A 26,724-nucleotide genomic window follows, 5' to 3' on the forward strand; every position below is an offset into this window, starting at 1 on the left:
TCTGCCTCAGTTTCCCCAACTGTAAAATGGGAATCACAATAACATCTACCTACCTGCCAAAGGTTACTGTGAAGATCAAATGAAACAATATTTATAAAGTGCCTGGTACTTAATAAATGCTTGTTTCCTTCTCTTTCATTTCACAGGTGAAGAAAACAAAGCCTAAAAAGGACAAATGATGACTGACATACTGAGGTTACACAGTTAGTAGTAGATTGTGGATTTAAGGAACACCACCCTTCCTGTCCTACAGAAGAAAACCACTCCAGCCCCCGGGTCCTGTCCAAGGCACAGATCCACCACCTACTTCCCCAGAACCCTCAGACAGAGATTCCACACACATAAGTATTGGCAAATTTGCTTTATTAGGGAATGAGCTGCTCCTGTTCCACAAGCCCCCAGGCCATTCATGGTTCATGTACATAAAAATATACATGCAGGCCTGCTGGCTTCATGAACAAAGAGGGATTGTTTCCCATGACTATGGTAGACTACATTCTTCCAAACTCCAAATTCCAGAAACACAGTCTAACAAAGTATGTTCCTTCAGCTAAGCTTTGTTAAAAAATGTATTTTCTTGAAATGAGGACCGTTCCAGACAATACAGGTCATATTGTTGAACTAAGTATGTTGCCAACGAGTCCGATCCCTTCAGCGCTTTGATAAATCCCCTCCTGTGAATGAGACCCAGGCAGAGAGACAGATATGCAGAAGAAGGAGGCAAGTGGCAAGCTAACCCAGGATGGCTGGGACAGGAATGAGTTTTGGGCAGAGAAGCTGGTAGGGGAGAACAAGGTCAGGAGAGAGGCTTTGTTTGTTTTGGTGAAAAAGAGATTAGGTGGATGGGGGGTAAATAGGAAAAGTCTCCCTAAGATCAGTCCAGAACAGAGGCAGCTAGGTGGCACAGTGGATAGAGCACCAGCCCTGAAGTCAGGAGGACCTGAGTTTAAATCCAGCCTCAGACCAAACACTTGACACTTACTAGCTGTGTGACCTTAGGGAAGTCACTTAACCCCAATTGCCTAAAAAAAAAAAAAAGCAAAACAGAACAGACCCTGTGCTTCTTGTATCCTTTGTACCACCTAATCCTGGCACACTGTGCATCTGTCTTGGGATGGCAGGAAGAACCCACTAGCCCAGGTACAAAATTCCAATCCCCTCTCAGACCATCAACAACCACCATCCTCCCCACGTTCATACACCTACACGCATACAGACACTCTTTGGCCTCACCCTGGCAGGCACTGCACTGGCAGCTGTGTATGACCGGAAGTACAACAGGTTCTGTGTCACCCCCAGGACAATGCAGATTCAAGATGCGCACAGGATTGACAGGGTCCAAGAGGTAGCTACAGCAGTTACACACACTCTGCAGGTATGGCTCCTGGGTACAAAAGAAGGGAGGCTGAGTTACAAAGGGATCCAGCTGGACTGGGGCTGGAGCAAGAGATCAACCTTGCCCAGACCTCACACTATCTCCCCGATGCCATCTGCCCACCATTACTAGCCCCCTTGATATCAAAAAGGGAAATCTAGAAGCCTGGAGTTGGAGCCTCCAACTTTGACTCTCTCCACTGGCATGTTTAGCCAGGTAGAAGAGGACAAGAAACACACCCTTCCTCCACAAAGTTTCTTGATTACTATAACCCACACTGATACTCAATTAACTGATCACGTTTTTATGAACCTAGCTTTGAGCTTAGGGATACACAAGATTAGAAGAGGTTAGTAGTCCAGTTCTCCAGAGGCTTTTAGTCTAGTTAGGAAGAAAATTGTGAAACTGCTTAACTATCAGTATTTCCCCACCACACACTTCTGGGGATTTTCTGTATGTAAATTTGGCTATGCATTTAAATGATAAAGTCATTTGGGGAAGGCCAGTCCATAGGTCAACACTTGAATCTACATCAGAGCACCTAAGGAATGAGCCGATAACCTAAGACCAGAGGGATAACCATGGAAGGAGAGATCATTGACATTTAAATAGTGCTTAAAGATTTACAAAGTATTTTACACACATCTCATTTAAGCCTATCCTATGAGGTAGGTATTATTATTGGAAAGTGAGGCTGAGAGAGGTCGCAACTTGTACATAGCCACAGAGTTAATATTATAGGCAGAATTCAACTCAGGTTTTCCTTATGACAAGTCCAGCATTCTAACCTCTGAGTTAGGATCCGGTAGTCAACTACCTAGTCATAGAATCTCAAGATTGAAAAGGACCTCACAAAACATCTAATTCAACACAAGAATCTGCTCTGTAACATGTCTGACAAGTTGTCATCCAGCCTTTAGGGGCAGCCAGGTGGTGCAGTAGAAAGAGCGTTCGACCTAGAGTCAAGGGGACCCGAGTTCAAATCCAGCCTCAGACACTAGCTGCGTGACCCTGGGCAACTCACTTAACTCTGTTTGCCTCAGTTCCTCATCTCTAAAATGAGCTGGAGAAGGAAATGGCAAATCACTCCAGTATCTTTGCCAAGAAAACCCCAAATGGGCTCATGAAGAGTCAGACATGACTGAACAACAATAGGTACAGTCATCAGACATGGTCAGTATACCCATTTGCTGGGCTTAACTGCACTCTATTACACAGGAGGGTGCTACTGGAGTGGAAACGTTATTGGGAAGCAACTACAGTGCTTTTAGGTGGCACAGTGGATAGAGCACTGGGCTTGGAATCAGGAAAACTCATCTTCCTGAGTTCAAATCTGACCTTAGACACTTACTAGCTGTGTGATCTTGGGCAAGTCACTTAACCCTCTTTGCCTCAGTTTGCTCATCTCTAAAATGAGCTGCAGAAGGAAATGGCAAACCACTCCTGGATCTCTGCCAAGAAAACCCCAAATGGGGCCATGAAGAGTCGGACAGGACTGAAACAATTGAACATGTCTGGGAACTTCAAGGGTAGATGGACACTTCTGTATACTGTGGTGAATTTGCCCTTTTCATTTTTGATACTAGTGATTTGGTTTTCTTCTTTCTTTTTCTTAATCAAATTAACCAAAGGTTTATTTATCTTATTAGGTTTTTTTTTTCATAAAACCAGCTCTTAGTTTTATTTACTAGTTCAATAGTTCTCTTACTTTCAATTTTATTAATCTCTCCTTTGATTTTCAGGATTTCTAATTTGGTGTTTAATTGGGTATTTTTAATTTGTTCTTCTTCTAGCTTTTTTAGTTGTATGCTCAATTCATTAATCTGTTTTTTCTCTATTTTTACTGATGTAAGCATTTAGAGATAAAAAATTTCACTCCTACATACTGCGAAGAAATAACCCTTCCTCTATACCTGAGAAGATCATGAGAGTTAGAGCAGGAGGGACTTTAGAAAGAATCAAAGTCAAGCCCCTCATATTACAAATCAAAGATGGATATGATTTGAGATATGATATACATGTGATATTGTAAACCTATAAATGTTTTTCTGTGGGGAATGGAGAAATATTTTCTTGGGGAAGAAAAACAGGAGGAGTGTTGATGCAATAGTCACTCTGGAAGAAAAGACAGAAGGAACTATGCTAATGTGGTGCACCATAAGTTCTTGTCTAGGGACTGGTAAGCAAAGCCAAGTTTAGTGCAGCTGTTCTTGGGAAGAAGAAAAGCAGTCAGACCTAAGTTAAGCTAAAGGGATGAAGCCAATGGGTTTGCTCCTAAACAAAGACGGCTGCACCATGAAGCATGGAACCCAGACACTCTGACTATAAGTAAGGAATGTTCTACCCTTCTAAGCTCATCCTAGACATTTATGGGCCATATAAGAAGGCACCTTTGGCTAAGATTACCTGGATTCTGTGCTAGATACCTCTGTAACTCTCAAGAGGTTGTAGACGTTTACCTTTTTCCATGAATTGCTAATAAATGTCTCGAAAACCTATTTCCAGAATGGATGTGTTAGGAAAGATGTCTATTGATTTGGGAAGATGACAATGGCAAAAGGCATATACAGAAGGGCTATATCCTAAAGTGGCTATCCTGAGTTGTTAATTGCCAGCAATCATTTACTTTGGTTACAGAAAGACTGTAATAGAAGAAATAATGAGCTGAACAGGATTTAGGCCAATCCTCCTGCCTCAACCTAAGCCAAATGATTTTTTTCACTAGCACTAATTATCTCTGTCTCATAGCATATCTTTTTTTCCCCTTCAATTTGATAGGAAATTCTCAGGAAAATAGACCCTTCTCTTATTGTATTGCCCACAGTGTACTGTATTACCCAGAGTAGGGCAGTTGTAAGTAATCAGTAAAACTGGCTGACTTCATTCCATCAGTTCTCCTGCCTCACAAAACACTTTCCCTTCATTAGACAACAGGGCCCCCATTTCTTCAATCTTCCCTTCCCAATGTTCCTGTCCTCCTTCCCCCAACATCCTACCATCCCTCCCTCCCTTCCTTTTTCTGGAGGATCCACTGCTCACCTCAGGAATGACATCAGTGCTGGAAGGACAGTGTCCAGTACAGTAGCTCACCTCTACCTGGTGCAGGTGGCAGGAACCCTTGGTGATGTTTCGAAGCTCAGTGAGATGCTTGCAGGACATCGATGCTTCTTCTGTTAGGAAAAGAGGGAGAAGCAGGCAATGGCATAGAAGGAGGGCAGGCAAGAGGAGGGGATATAGCGTGGGGGCTGGAGCAAGATGTAGGAAGGCAGAAACCTGGCTGGGTCTAGCCTCAGTCCCTACCCTGAGGGATAGCGAAGTGCTAGAAGGGGTCAGGGCTGGGACACCTAGACCAGGCCTACAGACAGGCAGTGCCAGCAGAGGAGGAATCGGGGCCAAGGGCTGCTCAGGGACCATGAAGCAGGCCCTAGTTTTTTCTAAGACTTCTAGTGAGAAGAGAAAGAGCTGAGACAATCCAGAAAGGACTGCATGGCAAGGGAAGGGAAGAAAGGTTGGACATAAAGAGGGGCAGAGCAGGGGAGTCCCCCTGAGCATTCACACTATACCTAGTACTTCCTGCTGACAGACAGGGCAGCAACCATCTGGCTTCTGTACTTTTATCTCACCCTGTAGGAACAGTCAGAGACCCGACTTGGGAAAAGAATCCCACCTCAACTCACTGCCCATCCAATAATCCCAAGAGTGAACCCCACATCCTGGACTTCCCCTGTGTGTGGAGTGTCCCTTTCCCAGATCAGCACATTAGCTCCTTCAGAGATGCCTCAAGAGGGGTAACACGGAAGGCCATACCTGGCACGAGGAGGTAGTGGTACCTGAGCACAGACAATGTGGGGACAATTCCGGGCACAAAAGCTCCTCCCATCAATGCATCTGCACCATTCACAGTCTTCCTGCCACTCAGCCCCAGGCTGAAAGGAGGACAATAATTATGGAATGAGATCCTCTCCACTATAAACCTTTCTCCCCAAAATACCCTGTAGACTTGGTCCTAACCTGGGACCTCCCAAATAGGCCAAAGTGAGAGAGACCAAAAGAGCAGAAAGAACAGGCTCTGGTACATGGTTAAGGAAGTCATACTTTATGATGGGAAGGAGGTAGAGCTGCTTTCATATCAGATGCCATGACCTTTACATTTGGGCTGAAGAGCCCATACCAGTGTCCAGGGATGTGGAGGAAAGAACAAAGAGAAAAATTGGAGCCAGGGTAGTAGTTGGAAGAGCAGGGTGGGGGAAATGGCCCTTTTCTGTGGTTGGCAGAAGGCGGCATCTCACCAAGTAGAAGCGTCCGTGGTGCCAGCACTCGCAGTGGGCAGCAGTGACACAGGTGCCTGCCTGACTGCGGTAATGCCCACTCTGGCATACACAGCCTTCAGTCTGCCCCATGCTGCAGTTGTTCTGATGCGGCTCCTCAATGTACAGCTCCTGACAAGTCTTCTCACATGCGCCTGGTTCCCCTGGTACCACCTGCTGCCACCTCTCTCCAGGCGGGCACTCTGCTGAAGAGTACCACAAGCCCCACCACTTCCATTAGTCCTGGACAGTCCAGGGACCTGGGACCTGAGGTAGACTTCCCCAAAGGATTCTATTTTCTCCCGTTTCCCTTCATGGTCCCTGGAAGACTTCCTTGCCCCTACACTCCTTCCCTATACATCTCTTTGAATCCAGACAGACTGGTTTCCTTACTTTCCCAAATCACACCATGCTCACTCCCACCTCTACACATTCTGTTCCCTCTGCCTTACACCCACTTCTCCACCCATTCTTCAAGAATTGGCTCAAGCCTTCCTTCTTTTGTTAAGATTTCTCCAACCACCCCACCCACATGGTTCTTCCCCTTCCCTCACTTCCTCCAGCATCACTCACTGTAACGCTTACCATGTGCTACCTTCTACTCTTTTGAAATGCTTTCATAACTGTTCCGTGGATCTCTCTAGCTAACTTACAAGCCCCTAGAGAGCAGAGGCGTGACTTATAGCATAGAATTTAGAGCCAGAAGGGATCAGAGAGGGCTCATCTTCCCAAGGCCACATGGGTAGAAAGTAGCAGAACTGAGATTCTCACCCTGACCTTTTCTGATTCAATTACACTAATACCTCCACTATCCCCATGCTGCCTCTCACTGTAGGCCACACAGAGGTGTGTGTAGACTGCTCAAGGGAGGCTAGTGGAATTGAACTGAATTGAATACAATCAAGCCTCCTTAGCACAGTGGAAAGAAGACTAGGAATAAGGAGATGAGTCCTAGTTCTCACTAATGAGGTGTGTGACCTTAGATAAGTCATTTCTATTCTTGGAGCCTCACTTTCCTCCTCTGTTCCACAGCGGCACTATATTAGATGACCCCTACAGTCCCTTTGTGCTTGAACATTCTGTAATTCTCTTGACTTCTCACTTCCTGTCCTGAGGTCTCCCTGCTCTTATCCACACGTTCCCCAGATACCTCTCTCCCAACCTGCCTATTCCAGTATGGCAGCTGGCAGGATTGCTGAGACAAGCAGAGGCTTCATATGCAGGGCCTAGTGTCACAGGGGTCTGATGGAAGTTGAGGACTCCTTCCCCACTGCTTATAGAGCAAACTGACCAGTCCCCAGACACATGAAGTTGGAGAAAAAGGCAGGACAGATAGGGAAGGGAGTCAGGCCTGTGGGGATGCTCACTGGAAAGTAAGGACTTCCCTGGGAAGAGGAGGCTAGCAGGTGGGCATTACATTCAGGGATGCTGACCACATCTGGATAGATGGGTCTCTATCCTTCAGGGTCCCTGGAAGACTTCCTTGCCCCTACACTCCTTCCCTATACATCTCTTTGAATCCAGACAGACTGGTTCCCTTACTTTCCCAAATCACACCATGGATAGATGGGTCTCTATCCTTCCCCTGCCAGCCACATACATGCCTAATGGCACAGAACCCCTCAGAGTAGGCATTCTCACTTTTGTCCACGTTATTCTCCCTACCCAGATGCCCCATCCTTTCTGTCCAGCCAAATACTGCCCGTCCTCCTGTGCCCAACTCAAGTCAGGCTTCTCCAGGGCCTTCTCAACAGCTCCGGCCCACAATGAGCTTTCCCTTCTCTGAAAGCCTAGTCCAAGCATGTGTGCATCAGGCACTTGGTGCTTATCAATACTGCTTTGAGTCACTCTCCACCCATTCCCCATAGTGATGTTTTTCCTTCCCAGCTAGACTGTAATCTCTTAAATGGCTAGAATTCTCCCTCCTCAGGCTCTGTATTCATCACAGTATATGCTGGGTACACAAGTGGCTGCTAGGTCCTATGAGGGATAAAAGAGCATATAGCATGGTCCCTAACCTCCAGCTTTCAATCTAGTTGGGAAGACAAGATATATATATATAGATAACTGCCAATGGCAGGCAGGAAAGGAGCACCAATGAATGCTAGATGACAGAAGTGTTACAGAAATTGAGGAGGAAGAGGTTGCTGTGGTCAGTGGTCACTGGGTGGGTCAGGGAAAATGTGAGACCTTGAAGGACAGGTCGAGTACCAATAAATAACCTAAACAAATCAGGGGAGGAAGGATCAGGGCCCATCCTCCCCAAACACAGCCTCCTGGCCACCGATAACTCCCAGTGCAGCCCCACTCCTAGCCCCATCTCCAATGAAACGTGCAGTGCCCAAAGCCCTGGGTGTTGGGAAGATGGGGACTTCGGACGTGACCCAGATCCTTAATTGAGCCTTTAGGACTCGGGGAAAGCCTGGCCCTTGGTGTGGGGGTAGTGCCAGTGGAAGGATCGCTGCGTAGAGCTATCTCTCACCCTGACAGTCCCTGCTGGAACAGTTGAAGGATCCTTCCTGGCAGAGGCTGGCAGAACAGAACCACAGGGCTCAGGTGAGCATCCCACTCCATTCCCTTTCCCCCCCTTCCCTACCCTATCCCATCCCTACTCTTAACCCTATCCCTTTTCTCTTCCCCCATTTCTCCCCAAAGGCCCCATCTATTAGGTTCCTAGGTGCCTCCACCAGTTGGTATAATTCCTACTGAGCACACCATTCCATTCCCTTCTGTCCCATCCCCTCCCCTCCTATTCCATCTCTAGCCTCATCCCCATCCCATTTCTCTCCCCCTCCTTATTTTTCCCCAAATTCTCCTAGCTATTAAGTTCCTAGGTGCCCTCACCAGTGGGTACAGTTCCGGACAAGTATAGTCCCAGAAGGCAGCTCTTGGGCCTGATCCTCTGGGGTCAAGAAGAGGGCCCAGGGCAACGAAAGCTGGGTGCAGGGGCACTCAGCCAGGGGGACACATCTGCCCATCTGCAGCAGCTAAGGCAGAAGCATAGCACTGACTTAGCCCCATGCCCAGGGTAGGCTCTGCTAAGGCTAGAGCCGGCTGCCTCCCCACACTGACAGTACCTTGATGGAGCATTTCCAGTCCTAGGCCTTGAGCCAGTCTGTGCCCCCTCCCGTTTCCGAGGATGGCCTATCCTCTTCTTATAAGATCATGAGAGATCTCCACTCCCAAGACACATGCACACATCAGTCTGGCGTGTGTAGAATATAAAGAGACAGCCACACACACACACACACACACACATACCCTCCAATCCCCACTCCTATAGCATTCTCACTATACTCACCTGCCCATCAGGACAGCTGCAGCCAGGTTGGCAAGGCAACTGCACACAGAGGGTGCCAGGCTGTAGGTCTGAGCAGCGGCTTGGGCATGATGTGGCACAGGGGGTGGGTCTCTGATCAGGGGGGCACTCTGGAGAGGGAAGCAAGGGAGACCACAACTTCATGGGAGGAATCACAAGGTAGAGAAGGAACTAGGTTTGGGTCCCCTTCCTGCCTAGAGGGAAAGGACCACAGAGCTGGAAGTCATGAGGCCTGGCTTCTTAAACTAGCTCTGCCACTGATCAGCATTGTGAACTTAGGGGCGACTCATTTAACTTCTCTGTGCCTCAGTTTCTCCACATCAACAATGAAGATATACTACCTTCTCTGCCTGTATCTGAGTTACTGAGATAAAATGAGATCATAGCTGTAAAGGCTATTGGAAAGATTAAAAAATATTCTACAGAAATATAAAACTTTGCTCCTTGCCTCTTACTGTAAGCACACCCATTCCCTGTCCTCCAGAGTTTAGGATTTAGAAGCAATGAATCTCTGCCCCTTACCTCTCCTCTGCCTGCCTCTGTTTCCCCCCAACCCTTACGTTGGCTGCAGGGCTGAGGGTTGCATGTCCTATGGAGCCGCAGGGGTGGGAGCAGGGGGCACGGTGTCCCCAGAGGTGGATCTCTCTTCCTTTCTGTCACACCTCCCCCACAGCTGGCACTGCAATCACTCCACTCTGACCACTCGCCCACCTGGCACAAAGCTGAAATATAAGGTACCTCAGTCAGTTCCAGCCCAGGATGGCACCTGGGCATCTAGGGGAGGGGTAAGAAAGTGCTGCTTAGTCACATTATCCAAGAACGGAAGGACCATCCATGGGCACTCACTTGTGCAGGGCTCAGAATTGCATTCTTCTATCTGCTTCATGTCCTGGAGTTGGCATGGGAACCCCTGGAGACTCTCCTCACAGCTCTGGTGCCGCTCCCTAGTACCCCCGCCACAGGAGGTTGAGCAGTCACTCCAGGGTGACCAGGGCCCAAAGGCCAGGCATTCATAGGGACTGCATACCAAGGACCCATTGACACAGGTACTAGGATAGGCAAGTACACACCAAGGGAGAAGGACTGAGATCTCAGTCTCTGGGTCACTGCATTTCCCCTCTTCCCAATCCTCTGCACGCCCCACTTCTCACCCACCCATCCCCAAGGGCTCCAGGCCTAGTGTATACACGCTGATAAATGCTTAGCAACTGACTTTCCAAACAAAAAGAAGTACACCTGACATACTTTTAAGTGTCATCTGCACTATTAAACTTTTCTCCATAACTTTCCTAAGTCTAGGCAATCAACAAGGTAACAAACCAAGCCCCGATTTGTAGTGTTTGCTGATTTCTGAGGTGTAGATGCTCACATTAAAATTCTAACAATTAGCCCTCTGGAGCCGGGTCTAGGTCAACCTCCCTCCTAGCTCCACAACCAACACCATACCAGTTATGGCAATCCAACTGCAGCTCCCCAGCTGGGACCAGCTCCCAAGTGGCATTGGAGCTGGGGAGGCCACAGGGACAAGAAGATACAGGTACACAATGCCCATCCTGAAGCAGCTGGCCAGAGGGACAACGGCAGCCTCGGTGGGAAAACAAGATTTGAGGGGTTAGGGGAGGACCCAGGATGGTGGGTAACATACACGCGCATGCACACACACATGTATGTGCATTCATTCTCTCCCTAATGAACAATGGCTTACGATAACTACAGAAAGTGTGAAATACTTGGGAGGCTACCTGCCAGGACACAACTACAAAACATTCTACATAAATAGAGATGAATCTACATATTTGGAGAGATATTAGTTGCTCATGGGTAGGCTAAGTCAACATGGAGATGACAATACTACCTAAGCTAATTTACTTATTCAGTGCCATATCAATCAAACTACCAAAGGATTAATACACAGAACTAGAAAAAATAATAGCAAAATTCATCTGGAGAAACTTAAGGTCAAGAACATCCAAGGAATTGATGAAAAAAGTGGGAAAGAAAGGAGCCTAGCAGTACCAAATCTTAAACTATATTGCAAAAGAGTAATCACCAAAATAATTTGGTACTTGGGTGATTAATATCAAAGCTAATCAGTGGAATAGATTAGGTATACGATGTGCAGAAGCAAATGAGCAGAGTATCCTAGTGTCCAAAAAATCCCAAAATTTTATTATCAGGGCAAGAACTCAGTATTCAACGAGAGCTGCTGGAAAACTGTAAAGCACTCTAGCAGAAACTAGATATAGATCAACATGTCACTGTATCCCTAGTTCATAATGGCTCTCCGTTGCCTATAACGCTTCCAAAACTACTTTGGAAATTGAACATTTTGGGACTAAAAATTCATTGGTGGAATCCATTAATGCTTTTCCAAGGAGGCTATGGGTACAGAAAAATCCACACTGCTTTCTTAAGCAACCATCTTAGATAAAGAACAGTTGGGTTAATTTTGAAGCAAAATAAGGAAGTGAAACTTATTTTCATACAGGAATTATTATTGCATGCGTAGCAGTAGCTAGGGAGCTGGAACCAGGACATTAGTTCTGTGGCTATTAGCCTCTAGCCTGGTCCTTCACCAGAAAGTAAAAAGCTGACTGGAGGGTGGGTTTATACCTGGGCTGCAGGGCCCTTGGAGACACTGCACTCTGTTCCACAGGTCCACACAGCTTCGGGGACATTGATTGGCACAATCAGCTGTTGGCACTGTACCTTGGGCCTCACAACTCTCCCCTGAGGACACAAAAAAGTATGTTAGGAAGAATGTAGGGTAAATGGAAGCCCCATTTTGTCCTCCATCCCCCCTCAATCTCTCTACCACATCATTCTTTCCTTCTGTAGTCCCTACCTTTGCATTTCCTTCATTCTTTCCCACACCTGACTTACCCACTAGCACTGTTCTTAAAGATGGGAAAGGGAAGGAAACAAGCATTTATTAAGTGCCTACTCTGTGCCTACACTGTGCTAAGTGCCTTACAAATGTTATCTCCTTTGATCCTCACAGCAACCCCATGAGGCTAATGCTATTATTATCCCCATTTTAAATGAGGAAACTTTGGCAGAGGCTAAGTTTGGGTAGGTCATTACCCAAAGGGAGCCCTCCTCTCCCTGCTATTAGTCTCTGTCTTAAATACCTGGAGTTTCTGGAGCAGGAGGGTTACCTGGGCATGGATCAGTATTGCAACTTTCTGTCTGAGCCCAGGGCTCCTGGCATCTTTCTCTGGCAAGAACCTTTGCCTTCCTCCAGCGTAGCCGGAATCCTCCACTGCAAGATACTTGACATGGACTCCAAGAGCTCCAGGTTTCCCACTGGCAAGGGTCTAGTGGGCAAAAAAAGGAAAGATTTAATTTTATAATAACATAACTTGATAAGATGTTTATACTTTGCAGACCTATCATTTCCCTTATACTTATTTCCTACTTTGTAGCAGGATTTCTTTTTTGAAAAAACACACAAAACATGGCACCCTATGTAATTTATGTAGACTAGTATCTCTTGGGAATACATATACCATAGAATGGTAGTCCAGTTGTACTCAAGTTTGAAAAAGCTATCATTTCAGGATTTATGCTAAAATTAACCACTGCAGGGACTCATGATCACTATCTAACATATTTGAGTATACAAGAGTTATAATTTCAACAACAAGCATAATAAGGACCTTTTACGTCAACAGGATTGTCAGAGTTGTCAAAGGAAGCATTACAGATATTAGTTGTATCATATTCCCTATGATATGCACACAATCAGGGGACTTTCTGAGAACTGTGTTAACCATGTAAAAATTTCTCTAATAAAACTGAAATTGTACAGTAAAAAAAAAAGAGAGAAAGATTGCTGGGAGATAAGTGGTGAGAGGAAAAGATCAGGGCTTACTTCCCATCCCTATTTCCTGAAAGGAGACTGCCCCTATACCAAGACCTTTCTTGGTTTCCTTCTGGAAGCATAGCTGGTTCCTGAAAACATCATGTTCAGCTTGGCAACTGGAGAGCCTCCTAACCCAAAGGCCAGGAAGGAAAAAGGAAGGGGAGGAGAGGGAGTTCAGGCCTGGTTCAAAATCCTTACTGGGTATGGAAACTGGCCTGGTCACTCTAGAAAGAAACTCCCTCCCAACTCCATCCTGGTGGTAGGACCACTTCACTTTCTAGGTCCTCTGTCTGTTACCTTGGCAGACTTCAGGGTCAGGGCAGAGGCGCTGCTGGCTCAGAGGGGCAGTGCAGAACTGTGAGTCCCCATCCCAGGGCTTTCCTGTCTCAGGATCCAGGCACAGGCGGTGCCGATGCTGCTCTGAGGCCAGTAGGGGGAAATCAGCAGGCATAGGAGAGGGTCCATCCTTGGGTCCATGCTCCCACAGAGCACTCAGCAAGGTGGGAGCCAGAGCAGCAAGTGGCAAACAAGGTCCACAGGGTGACCACTCTGACCACCCACTCAGGGGTAGAAGACCTGGGGGTAGGGCATGGATATGGAGGATCCAGGCCTGTCTCCCACAAGCCCTATTTCTCCCATATGGGTGCCTCGACTCTAGTGGAAATCACTAGACCCAGGCATGAAGGAGACTGGAGAATTAGCAAACAAGAGGCATGAGGAGAAGTAGTTAGGCTTGGTGTATATGAGCCATGGAAGAATGGCCCAATGGGACCGGGGCAAGGATGAGAAGGAGATGGGATCAAGGGGGATCTGCAGTTACCTTGGCAGTTATGACTGGAACACTGCAATTCCCCATCCTGGCAGACACTGTAGAGAAGGCATTTTCTGTGGGTGGGGGGCTGAGTCTGGATAACCCTAGGAGTCTAGATACAGGTAGGGACGTGTCCCTGAGGAGTTTGGTGAGTGAAGGTGAAGGAGAAGAACCGGAGCCTGGGAATACTCGGGGATGGAACAGGAGAAGAAGGATACATCCATGAGTCCAAACTCTCGCACATTCCACCCCATGGCCAGGCTTCCTAAACCTTTGTTCAATTTGCTCTGTCAAGGTCGGATAAATGTCCCTACCTCTCCCTACTTCCCCCATCCCTTTCCTGGCCATAGATCTTGGGCCTGTACTAAGAATCCATCTCTCCTAGTTCCTCCAACCCAGCCTCAGTCCCAAATTCTCCATGGGGCCCTATCGCCAACCCATCCCCCTTCCATCACTTACCACTCCTTACAGCCCAAGTGCAGGTGTTCTCCAGGAGCCAGAGTCTGGGGCTCCCCTACTCCATTGCTGGGACCCAAGTGACAGTTACACTGTTCAGGAGGGACACAACCCCCTGCCTGCTCTAGTAGCCCCTGGAAGAGAGGGAAAGAAGAGTTGGGAGCTGGATTCACAAAGTCCCTGTCTGTCCCAAACTTCCCTGTTTTCCTAGGTAAAACCTATAGGTGTTTCAAAGGGACTTTCTAGAGAAAATGGACAGATATAGACACAGACACAGACACAGACACAGACACAGACACAGACACAGGCACAAGCACAGGCACAGGCACAGACATAGACAGATATAGACACATACTCAGACACAGGCACAGGCATAAACACAGACACAGATATAGATATAGATTGTTTGAGCATCACATCAACCTTGGCAGGTAGATGCTATTATTATCCCCCTTTTAGAGAGGACAAAATTAAGGCTCAGAGAGGTTGGGTCACTTGCTCAAGTTCACACAGATAGTAAGTCAAGATTTGAACTCAGGTCTTCCTGATTCCAAGTCCAGCAAATGCTTTCCTCACAATAGCCTTAAGATGTGCCCTCTTTCCCCCCAAAGATGTGCCCTCCTTACTGCCTTTCTCCCCCTCACCTTGGGGCAGTAGCAGCCAGGCTGACAGGGAGCTAGGTCTTGGCAAAGGCCAGCGTGCTGACGGATAGCACAGAGCCCAGCACAAGGGGAGCCACAGGCCTGGAACTCAAATGGTGGCTCACAGCTCTTCTCTAGGGGGAGAAGAAGTTAGGGAAGCAGAGTCACCTGGTGGGGAGACCCCATGATAATCCCCTCCTCACTCCTACCCAAAGCATCACCCAATCACCTGATTGACACTGTCTAACCCAAAGGAGGGGATTCCAGTAGGATGAAGTAAAAATCATGGAGGAAACCTTAGAAGTGGGAAAATGAGAAATCTGGGATGTCCTGCTCTAGACACAAGAAGGAAAGGAGTGCTAACCAGTATGGCTGAGATAGTTCCTGAACTCAAGGCATTGACAGTTCCATAGAAGGAATGTGATTGACCCACCAGCCCCACATAATGGAAGGGACCCACCCCAATACCCATATAAATCCATTATATCAGGGAAGGATTTGAGGGAGTGAATGATGCCTTAGAGCTGTTTTTCTGATATATCAGGGAGAGCTGTATGGAGGAGGAGGTGGGGGAGGAAGAGAAAGAGCTAAAGAAGAGCGTGGAAGGATAGGAAGGGAATAACCTGACAGGTGGGAGAATAGGAATTTTCAGTTTGACCTGAAGTCTGGAGATGGAAGAATACTTGACAGAGATAGGAGAGAGAGAACTTTGGAACTCTGCCTGGCTATAACAAAGGCTATGGATAGGAGAACAACCACAGTTAGGGATGAGCTTTGGGTGGGAAGTAATAATAATAACTCCCATTTATACAGGCTTTAAGATTTACAACATGCTCTCCTCACAGCTCTATAAGTTAGGTAACGCAAATGTTAACTGTTCCTCAACTGAGGAAAGCCAAGTTGACAGCGTTTAAGGCACTTGGCCCAGAGTCAAACATCTAGTTAGTATTAGAGCCGGGATTTGAATCCGGGCCTTCTGATTCCAAGGATCCTTTCCATTACGCCACAGACACCTTTCTATACCACACCTACCGTGAGTAAGGGCGAAGAGTAATCACTCTTGGTATGGTAACTGCCAGGTAGGATGGAGCAGTGGGTCAAGAGGACTGTCAGGGAGACCCAGGGTGATGCTAGGATTTTTCCCCCCGGGAGTCAGGGGCCTGGGTAGGGCACTGGTGGTAGCAGGGAGCAAGACAAAGGGAACCTACTCTCCTCAGTCCCTGGGATCCTTCCTCCCTTCACTCTCAGTGTACCCCAGCAGCCATTTCTCACCAGAACAATTTCTGGGATGGCAGGGCCGGAAGTGGCCATCTAGGCGGGTGCAGGGGGTCTCCTGACTGGTCCCCCTGGAGCCTGGACCCTGGTGCCGGTATCGCTGCTGAACTAGCACCCGGCAAGAGCAGACAGTCCAGCTGCTCCAGCTAGTCCACACGCACTCCTCTAGGAGAAACAATGAAACAAAGCGTTGGCCAGACACGTCTTCCAGTGACTCCTGCATAACCTCCCCATCTTTGCTCCCCTGTCCCAATCACAGCAAGAAAGGGGAAGGGGGTAAGAAAAGTACAGGATATTTAGAGGAAGCTTGGGCCATTTCTGGCAGGGTTCCCTTCCCATGGTTCACAGCTATACAATCTTTCTACTATATCCCATTATGGAGCACAAAAGGAGTCTCTAGGGGGCAAAGATAGAGAAGAAAGAAAAGAATATCATAAAAGTGAAATAATGAAAATTAGAAAGTCTAGAGTTTGGGTTTTTTTTTTTACAAAAAAGACACTCAAGTAGAAATTCTTTTTCCTGAAATTTTGTCTCCGCTTCCTCTGCTCCCTCTCCTTCCCCAATCTTTAACATCAGAAAGAAAGGAGATCATCGACCTAGGGTTGGAAGGGACCTCAGAAATAATTTCATCCAACCCCCTCATTTTACAGATGAAGAAACTGAGGCCAAGAGAGATTTCATGACATCTAAATTTACATAAATAGCAAATAATAACTACAATTTAAGCTCTGGTTCTCTGACCCTAAATTCAATGTTCTTTCCACCATACCTTATTGCTTTTCTATCCTTACCTGGGCAAGGTCCAGAATAACATGCACGGGTGTCCAGGTGGGGTGTGGTGCCATTGCAGGAAGGACTGAGGCCATTTGGGGAGCAGGGACAGGAGCCAGATCGGGAGACAAGGCCAGGGCCACAGCTTTGGGAGCAAGGTCCCCACGGCTCCCAGGAGCAGGAAATAGGCAGCTCTGGGCAAAGCTGCTGCCCACAAGGCTGGGCTTGGGTATCTGGGCCTGGGCAGGGCAGCCCCCCATGTTGTGGGGGTGGGGCAATGCAGGCTCTGGTTCGAACCTGGTTTGCACCCCCACAAGAAACTGGACAATCTGACCAGGGGGACCATGGTGTCCAAGCCCCAGGCACTGTAAACAGAGAGGTCAGAGGTCAAAGGAGCCAGGACAATGTGGGTAATGGTCACAGGGATCACCACCCTCAGGATATAGGAGTTGAAGGGGACTCCAAGAGGTTTCTGGGAATAGATATGAATAGAATCTCAGCTTCTTTGGGCCTTAGAGGCCAGATGGAAAAAATAAACAACAAGGAGGACAGAAACAGACCTGGGCAGGGCTGGGATGACAACAGAGGAGGAAGCAGAAAAGGGCAAAGATGGAAACTGGTAAGGGCAGGGGGGTGGGGATTAGGGACACTGCACCTGCGCATTCGATGTCCTGGCAAATAATGCCCTCTGGAGTGCAGAAGCTAGAGGGAGGAGGTAGAGACTTAAGTCCCTGGAAAGCAGAGCTGAAACATAGCTTCAGAGGACCCAACTCCTTTCCTTTCCTCACGCATTTCTCCCACCTTGGTGCTTCCCCTACTCTGTAATACTGTCATTGCCAAGCCTCTGCCCAATGTGCCAGCCACACATCTACCCCCACCTAGGGCAGCTGTGCCCACTGCTGCCTATGGACTCACCACTGATGACATTCTCCTTGTAACCAGCTGTCCCCGAGGGCCTTGAGGTGGCTGCCATGTGGGCACAGAGGTGGGCACAGGGGCTGGGGGCAAGGCTTACTCTGTGACTGCTCCTCCCGGCACTCCGGGGCCCATGAACCAGATGTGGATGACCTGGGTGGGGGTGGAGGGGAAAAGCAGAAAGAAAGTGAGATGGGACCCCAGGGACCCTCTTCTAGCACATCTGAGAGGACATGCAGATGAAGGCCCAGGATGGTGCAAAGACAGGAAGCAAAGAGCTAAGGTTTGGGGAGGCAGGCGAGAGGTCAGGAAAGTTAGGCAAGGACTGGCAAGCATAGAAGGGAAAGAGGATATGCTGGGGAGGAGAAAGGGAGAGAAGGAAGAGGAAAGAAGGGAGGAGGCAGAGGGAGAGGAGGAGGAGGGGAAGGAAGAAGAAGGGAAAGGGGAGGAAGAAGAGGGGGGGAGGGGAGGAAGAAGAGGGGGAGAAGGTGAAGAAGAAGAGAAGGAGAGGGAGGTGGAGGGATTGAGGAGGAGGAGGAGGAGGAGGAGAAAAAGAAGAGGAAGAAGAAAAAGAAGAAAGAAGAAGAAAGGAGAAGGAGGAAGAGGAGGAGGAGAAGAAGAAGAAGAGGAAGAAGAGGAAGAAGAAGAAGAAGAAGAAGAAGAAGAAGAAGAAGAAGAAGAAGGAGAAGGAGAAGAAGAAGGAGAAGGAGAAGAAGAAGAAGAAGAAGCAGAAGAAGAAGAAGAAGCAGAAGAAGCAGAAGAAGAAGCAGAAGAAGAAGAAGAAGAAGAAGAAGAAGAAGAAGAAGAAGAAGGAGAAGAAGAAGAAGAAGGAGGAGAAGAAGAAGAAAGGTGCCAAAGAAACCTTTAAAAAATGCACAGAAGAAAACAGAAGTTCAGAAGAGGACATAGACAAGCAGGGCAATATTGGCACTCCACACTTCCACACTGAATTTAATCTTTATTTCTAAAAACTCAACAGCATGTAATGGATTCATAATTTTGTGTACAATCTCCATTTGGGGGCCTTCTTTGTATAGGGAAATCTTTGTCTTTGTTGATGATTTTCTAATTCAGTATTTTTAAAAAATTTTAAAGAAAGGGAAACTTCATAAGGGGGTGAGAGATAATTCAAAGAAGACAATGTGATTGAGTAGGGGGAGGAGGGGACAGAGTTCAAGTTGAAAGAAACAGCATCCTAGAGAGAGAGGGACACTGAGGGAAGAACGAGGCACAATGGAGGAGAGAGAGAAAATGAGAAGAGAGACATTGGCAAGAGACACTGAAGAAGAGAGACAAGAGAGTGACCATAGGATTAGAACAGGAAGGAACCTTAGAGATCTAGTCTACTGCTTCTCAGAGGATAGGCTGAGAGTTTAGTTTCAATAAGTGTGACTGTGATATTTCACAGTTATTGCAGATTTTAAAAAACCCATAATTTTGTTTAATATATATTTTATTTACCCTGCATACAAAGTCTGGTAATTGTTCACAAAATAAACAAAACATCTCTATTACCCCTCTGCACTAATATCAAAACACATGATGGGCAGCTAGGTAGCACAGTAGATAGAGCTCTGGCCTTGGAGTCAGGAGGACCTGAGTTCAAATGTGACCTCAGACACTTAACACTCACTAGCTGTGTGACTCTGGGCAAGTCACTTAACCCCAATTGCCTCATATAAAAAACAAAACAAAATACATAAGACCTTACACTTTTACTCAACAAAAACAGATACTATCACTGAAGAGAAGCTATGCACGTTCAACTGTCCTGATTCTCTAAAAGTGCTGTCAAGTTTAAAGTGATGGACCTGGAGTAAGGAAGACCTGAGTTCAAATCTGGCCTCAAACACTTGCTAGCTGTGTGACCCTTGGAAAGTTACTTCACCTCCATCATCTGTAAAATGAGGATAATAATAGTACCAAACCCCTCCCCCCGCCACAGGTTGTTGTGAGGATCAAATTATATAATACACGTAATCACTTTGCAAATTGTAAAGCACTATACAAATGCTATCTGGCATTACTGCTATTATGTGAGCCAAAAAATGTTTGCATACCACTGATCCAGTTTGACCCTTTCATTTTATAGATGAGAAAACTGAGGCCCAGAAAAGTCATGCTTTGCCCAAGGTCACACAAGTAGCAAGTAGCATATCCAGAATCTGAACCCAGTTTGTTGGGGGAGAGGTAGACAATTGGCAAAGAGAAACATCAGAGGAGAAAGACATTAGAAGAGGGATATTAGGGAAGTAGAAATGTCAGGAGGAGATTGAGCTGTCAGGGGGACAGAGGAAGAGGAGCTTTAGGGGAGATGGAGCTAGAGACAAAGGAAGGAAGGCCCAGGTAAACACAAGGGAAGGGTGGGAGGGATCCAGAGGATTGAACAGAGAAAAGAAAGTGCCAGGTGAGCACGGACCAGGGGGTCCCCTCACCGGAAGCGGCTTTGCTGCCCTCCTTGCCCACAGGAACGACTGCACGGTGACCAAGCTGACCAGCGGCTCCAGGCACAATAGGCAGGCGGTGGGCAGAGCTGGGCACTGCAGGACAGATGCCCCCACCTGGCACGTGCAGTTATTACAGTCATCCTGGTGTTGGCTCCCCGGTGCCCAGCTGTACCCGTGAGTATCAGTGCACTCACAGTGCTCAACTGGCACACACCCTCCATCTTGCTCCAGGAATCCTGGAGGAGAGAGAGAGGAATAGGCAGAGTGCTTCCCATCTGTTGAACAGTGGGAAGCCAGCACTGGACGGAGGGGACAGGCGCTGCCAATCCCTCCCACCCTGCCCCGCATCTAGTTACTTCATGGGCACATACCCTCCAGGCAGCGGCAGCCTGGTGTGCAGGTCTGGCCTTCCTGACACACAATGCCTTCCTGGAGGTCAGAACAGTGGCGCGGGCATCGGTTGGCACAGTCTGTGACTTTCATGCCTGGAGGGCAGCCTTCCGCTAAAGATGAGAACAGCCTGAGTAAGGAGGGCCCATGTTGAAGCGCTCTCCCTCCCCCCCTCCCCAGCATATCTCTAATGCCCACCATCAGGACGCCTGGGGACACTTGTAGGGTCATAGAGAAACCTCATCTCTCCAGTCCACACCATGTCTCACTGCAAGACTATAAGCTCCTTGAGGGTATGGACCCCATCTAACATTTCTGTGTATTCTCTACAGTGCCTAGCATGGGGCTGAGCATAATGCAGATTCTCAATTTATATCCATTTGATTGATCAACTGATGAATCAAATGTCATTGCTATGCTACCTGAAGTTTCCCCAGCTCACATCCCCCTGCCATAACAAGATGACAACCATAATGTAAGAGAAAGAGCATTGGGAGTCAGGAGACCTGGGTCCTAATCCCTGATACCCTTCAGTCCTCACTGTAGCCACTCTATTTCAGGTCCTCATCTCTTCTTGCTTAGAATATTATAATAGCTTTCCAGCTTGGTCTCATACTACCTTCCTTCCCATTTATATGCTCCTGTCTGTGTCCCCCTTCCAGTTCTGCCCTCTTCCATCTCAATGCCTTTACTTAGGCCATCCCCCATACCTGGAATGAACCCCTCCCCACATACCCATTTCCATCTGTTGAAGTCTCTCCCGTGCCTTAAGGCCACACCTCCTCCATGAAACCTTTTCTGATCTTCCCCCTCTGCCTCCCATCTAAAGGTGACTAAGTTCTTGAGGGGCAAGTAAGTGGTAGTAAAGACTATGTGCTAGGTCTGGCATCAAGAAGACCTTCCTCATATACCTATTAACTGTAGGACCCTGGGCAAGTCACCCTTTCTTAGCCTCAGTTTCCTTATCTGCAAATAAGGAGGTTGGACTCAATGGTCTCTAATGTCCCTTTCAGCTCTAAATCTATGATCCTATGATCAGGACACTTCGCCTAGCCTGCTTCTTGATAGGTATCTCAACTTCCCTTGTGTCAAAGTAATTTGTGTGCATGTCTTTTATCTTCGAACACTGAAGGAACAAGGACTAGGTCTGCAGTTTCAGTAGTACAGGGAATTCCTTCTACTAATACAAGCTGGCCCCTCCTCCAGGCAACTTAGAGTCTTAGACTATTGCCTAGACCAGTGGTATCAAACTCAAAGAGAAATAGATCCCTGCTGCATATTGGCTTAAAAAATCACAAATTAACATTATCTATGTTGTGTTCCATTTTGATTTGTTTTTGTTAAATATTTCCCAATTACATTTTCATCTGGTTCAGGGAAGCTAGCTGCACATTTGACATCTCCGGCATGGACCACCAAGGAATTAGATGGACTTGCCCGGGGTCACATAGCCCATAGGAACTACAGACTTGAACCTGGGTCTTCCTGGCTTCAGGACCAGATCTCTGTCCACTACATCACACACTGCCTCTTATGGAAGTGTAAACTCCTTGAATATAGTGGTCCTTATCAAATCTAACTTTGCATCTCCAAAGGGAAGCCCAGCAGCATCTGGGTACATCTCTATTTATATTCTGATTAAAAAAAAATCACTGTCAGTTTATATTACAAGATGGGGGCCTTTGAGATGTCATCACACTTTATAACTGTCCCTTCAGTTGATTGCTTTGCCACCTCTGTTTCCCTTTCTTGTGCTTGCTCCAAAGTAAGATGAAGTGAGAAGCTTTGTCTTCTCCTCCAGCTTTGTTGGGGAAGAAAGAAAAAAAAAAGCCTTGGATTTTGAAACAACAGCTGTTGGCAATGGAAAAGCCAGGGAAGAAAATCAAAGATGGAGGACCCAAGCTAGGACAAAAAAGCATCCCCAGGTGCTTAGACTGGGAGACTGCCCATGCCCTGGGGCCTCTCCTGTCAATTTCTTCATCTGCCCAAGGAAGATTATAATCCCAGCCCAGCCTTCCCCCCACACTGGAGTTGTCTAAGGGCTCAAAGGAGCTAACAAGTGGGAAAACTCTTGGCAAAGTAGAAATCTCTATATAAAAGAATTCATAGTGGTATTGACATCATGTTAATAATTTATTTTATTTTAAATAGGATCCATGACTTTATTGATATTGGGAACTGCTGGTGGGGAAACATCCTCTACCAATACAGAGAGGGAACTTCAAGAGCTTCCTGGGGCACTGAGGCATTAAATGACTTGCCCAGGGTTACATAGCTAGCATGAATCCAAGGTGTCACTCGCACCCAGGTCATCTTGACTTGAAGCCAGCTCTCTATCCTCTGTGCCACACTGCTGCCCATCCAGAATTTAATTATTGTTCATAACAATAATAGCTGACAACTACCCAGCACTTTTCTGGTGTCCAAAGTGCTTCAGATTCACTATCTCCTTTGAGTGGGATTGTTACCTTACCACAAGGTTCAGGGTTACAAAGCCGGACACGATGCTGCTCCCCAGCACAGGGGGCTCCCCCATTCTTGGGTGGAGGGCGGGTGCACCTCCGGCTCTTCAGTGAGCGACCTCCTCCACAGCTCCGGTCACACCAGGACCAAGGGCTCCAGTGAGACCAGCCTCCAGCCACTGTAAGAGGAGATGAAAGGGATCAGCTTCCACATGGGCAGGGGGTTCATAATCACCCTCCAACACCTCCTGCTTGACAAAAATGTCTTTGGGGGATACCCTGTACTAGATAAGAAACTACAGGGCACCAGGATAGCCACTGGGTGTCCTGGGGCAATGGAAGTGATGTCAGGCACGTCACTGAACCCGGGCAGAAAGCCAGTATGGGAGCAAGGTGAAAAGCTGAGGATGGACATTGTGCCCAGACATGGCAGGTTCCCTGACCCCTTGCACTACTCATGAGATGCTATAACTCCTCATGGTGCCCCTTTCTACCTCAAACAGCATCCCCTTACCTGGGCATGCCCACAGGTTGCAGAATCGGCGCTCCTGATAGGCAGTAAGAATGTCAGGGCACCAATGCCCACCAGGCCCAGGGGGGTGGTATGCCCGCAGGCGATGCTGCTGGCCCACACCACAGCTCCGGGAGCAGGGGGCCCAAGGAGCCCATTCTGTCCAGGAGCAGTTGGCCCCAGTGCAACCCGGGCCAGGGCACAGGGGCATGGCTGGGGAGGGAGGCTGTCCTGGGGGACAGGATACAAAAGAGGTCAGTTCTTTAGCTGGACCAATCCCCTGTCTCCTAAACTCTCCTCATCCTGAACAGGCCATTTGGATGGTTCTCCCCAGATCAAACCAGAATCCTAACCTTAGGTGGCACCACCAGCCTAGGCTCAAGGGCCAAACTATAATCTCAGTGAGGAGTCTAGAGATGGGGGCTCTGATCCCAGCTTAACTGCCGATTTGCTGTATTACCTTGAGCAATTCAGCTCTATCTCTCTGAGTCTCAGTTTTCCCCTCTGTCAAATAAGGATAACAACCCATCTTCAGAGGCATTTTGATAAGATAATGTTTAGAGAGAGATTTGAAGAGTATGTTACAGTACTTAAGGGTATAAATCATTAACTTGGAATTTGGTAGGAGCTATTTGGTTTCCCTTGCAGGGTTGAGAGGGTTGGAGGCCCTTATGGTAGGGGGATCCAGGATATGGATAGGGGTACCTGCACACAGGGGCAAGTTGCAAGGCCTCTCCTGGATGGAATTCCCATTGGTGCAGTTGGCCAGGCAGTGGCGGCTCCGGCCACGAAGGACTGGATGAGCTAGATCTGTGCAGCTTCGTGAGCAGGGGGACCAAGGGGACCATGGCCCCCAGCCGCCTGGTGGGGAAAGGGTCAGAGGCTTAGTCTGAGAAGAGGAATGGACCCAATAGGAGGGAAAAGAGTTTAAGAGCTCTCCTCCTCCAGAAGAGAAGTGATGAGAGAAAGGGTTTGCAAAGGGGTTAGGAGCCCATTAGACAGAAATTTCAGAGCCAGAGAATCTGGGGCCAGGCCTTACCTGGGAGGGCTGTCCCTGGCATTACTGTGGATCCTTCAGCTTCTATGGAGAGAGGGAATATCAGCACAGACAATGACAGAGAGACAGCCGGAGATAGAGACAGAGATGGAAAGACAGACAGAGACAACAAGAGAGAAAGAAGCAGAGAAAGTGAGGGAAATTCAGAGACAGAAATACAGACCCATAAAGAGAGAAAAACAGAGGTAAAGGATGAATTGGACAGAGGAAGACCAAACCCTGCTTCCCAATCTGCCCATCCACCTCCTCTTCTTTCTCCACTCCCCATTCACCAGGACAGTCTGGGCTGAGACAGTATGCGAGGTCCTGGCGGGGTCCTTGGCAGTCCTGGACACCATGGGCAGGTTTGGGGTGGGCACATTTCCGTGTGCGGGTGCGGGTGCCCATTCCCCCACAGGAGCGGGAACAAGGCCCCCACTGATTCCAGGGAGTAAAGCCCCCAGTCACAGGACAGTGCAGGAGGGAGCAGGTGAGCTGCCCGTGGGCACAGGAACTGAGGGGCATGGAAGAAAACACATGGAATTGGGTAGAGAATGAGTAAAGAAGCCTGGCTGAGGCACCTGCTTCTGTAGATGTCAGGAAGAGAACAGACCAGAGAGCCTCAAGTTGCCTTCCCACATGACCCCTGCCTCTACTCTCCTCCTTCCCCTCAGGCCCTTCTTCCTTCAATTCCTCCATCTTCCCTGACCCCCACTCTCCTAACCTTTCCTCTCCTAAGCTAGGTTTCCAGGATCTCCCTTCTACCTCCCCCCCAGGCCATCTCACCAGTTGCTACAACCCATTCTGAGGGTTTGGCCAGGATCTAGCTCATCCCCAGGCCCCAGGAGCTGACCAGTGTCCCCCAAGGTGGGTAGAGGTGCCCTGGATTCTGGGCTATGAGCTTCCAACTCCTGTAGCAGGGATACAGTCAGGATACATGGGCATTCCTGAGGAAATGGAGGGGGAAGGAATATAGTCAGCCATGGTAGAGAAAAAATGTCCCCTTCCCACCAGGTGCCTGAGCAGGGGCTGTGCTTGAGGCAAGCTGGAGGAAAGTCACAGAAACTCAAAAAGCTGGAAGAGACCTCAGAAGCTCCCCTATCCAAACTGTACCTGAACCAGAATCCTCTCTACAACATGTAATAACAATTATTTTTTTTATTATTATTATTATAGCTAACACTTCTATAGCACCTACTATGTGCCAGGCATTATACTAAGCACCTTACAAATATTATCTCATTTGATTCTCACTATTCTGGGAGATAGGGACTATGATTAATTTTACAGTCAAGGACTGTTTAGCGAGGTTAAGTGACTTGCCCAAGATCACACAGCTACTAAAAGTCTGAGGCCAGATCTGAACCTAGGTCTTTCTGATTCCAAGCCCAGAGCTCTATCCATTGCACCATCTATCTGTCACTATCAATAAACATCTTCATTTCCTTCAACTGTTTCCCATTCAACATGATCTCAAGGCCCCTCAGCAATCTGATTCACCTCTGAGGGATACTCTCCAGCTCATCAATGTCCTTCCTAAAAGGTGGCTCCCACAACACACACAATACAATATGGTCTGACCAGAAGAGAGGGCAGCAAGATTACTATTTCCCTAGTTCTAAACATGGGGCAGTGGTCAAAGTGATAGGCCTGGAATCCGGAAGACTCAGCTTCCTGAGTCCAAATCTGACCTCAGATAATTACTAGCTGTGTGACCCTGGGCAAGTCACCTAACCCTCTTTGCCTCAGTTTCCTCATCTATAAAATGAGCTGGGAAAGGAAATAGCAAACCACTCTTGTAAGTCTGCCAAGAAAATCCTAAATGGAGTCACGAAGAGTCAAACACAACTGAAAACCTTCAATAACAACAAAAAGTTCTGAACATGCTGACTTTCAGCGTAGGTAAAGACCACCTTAGCTTTGTGCGCTTGTCATAACATACTCTTCACTTGTATTAAATTTATGGCCCACTCACCAAAATTTCCAAATTCCTTCCAACAGAACTACTATCTAGCCACATCTCCCTTATCTTATATTTTTTAAGTCAACTTTTTGAAGACTTCACCTTTACTCCTGCCAAGTTTCATTTTATCAGATTCAGCCCAATGTTCTAGTCTGTTGTGAAATCTTTTCGATTCTACTG

General features: G+C 47.6%; 1 protein-coding gene across 1 annotated transcript in view; it reads right to left on the minus strand.

Annotated features, from left to right (window-relative positions):
• Positions 1 to 346: 346 nt before the first annotated feature.
• The window catches only part of SSPO (SCO-spondin), a 95,715-nt gene continuing 69,337 nt past the window's right edge, over positions 347 to 26,724 (minus strand). Inside the window, 31 exon segments of the mRNA XM_078152987.1 lie at positions 347 to 674; positions 1,234 to 1,384; positions 4,415 to 4,545; positions 4,939 to 4,999; positions 5,206 to 5,301; positions 5,665 to 5,888; positions 8,165 to 8,211; positions 8,527 to 8,669; positions 8,984 to 9,111; positions 9,562 to 9,723; positions 9,848 to 10,050; positions 10,448 to 10,586; positions 11,615 to 11,731; positions 12,160 to 12,318; positions 13,164 to 13,442; positions 13,687 to 13,733; positions 14,137 to 14,267; positions 14,778 to 14,908; positions 16,047 to 16,214; positions 16,841 to 17,185; positions 17,476 to 17,522; positions 17,736 to 17,888; positions 20,171 to 20,292; positions 20,294 to 20,418; positions 20,554 to 20,685; positions 23,046 to 23,213; positions 23,549 to 23,776; positions 24,251 to 24,406; positions 24,585 to 24,626; positions 24,875 to 25,095; positions 25,368 to 25,528. Coding sequence (XP_078009113.1) covers positions 652 to 674; positions 1,234 to 1,384; positions 4,415 to 4,545; positions 4,939 to 4,999; positions 5,206 to 5,301; positions 5,665 to 5,888; positions 8,165 to 8,211; positions 8,527 to 8,669; positions 8,984 to 9,111; positions 9,562 to 9,723; positions 9,848 to 10,050; positions 10,448 to 10,586; positions 11,615 to 11,731; positions 12,160 to 12,318; positions 13,164 to 13,442; positions 13,687 to 13,733; positions 14,137 to 14,267; positions 14,778 to 14,908; positions 16,047 to 16,214; positions 16,841 to 17,185; positions 17,476 to 17,522; positions 17,736 to 17,888; positions 20,171 to 20,292; positions 20,294 to 20,418; positions 20,554 to 20,685; positions 23,046 to 23,213; positions 23,549 to 23,776; positions 24,251 to 24,406; positions 24,585 to 24,626; positions 24,875 to 25,095; positions 25,368 to 25,528 — 4,440 coding nt within the window. The 3' untranslated portion in view covers positions 347 to 651.

The sequence above is a fragment of the Phascolarctos cinereus genome, unplaced genomic scaffold (genome assembly GCF_003287225.1).
Source record: "Phascolarctos cinereus isolate Bilbo 61053 unplaced genomic scaffold, phaCin_HiC Scaffold_1;HRSCAF=81, whole genome shotgun sequence".
Taxonomy (NCBI): Eukaryota; Metazoa; Chordata; class Mammalia; order Diprotodontia; family Phascolarctidae; genus Phascolarctos; species Phascolarctos cinereus.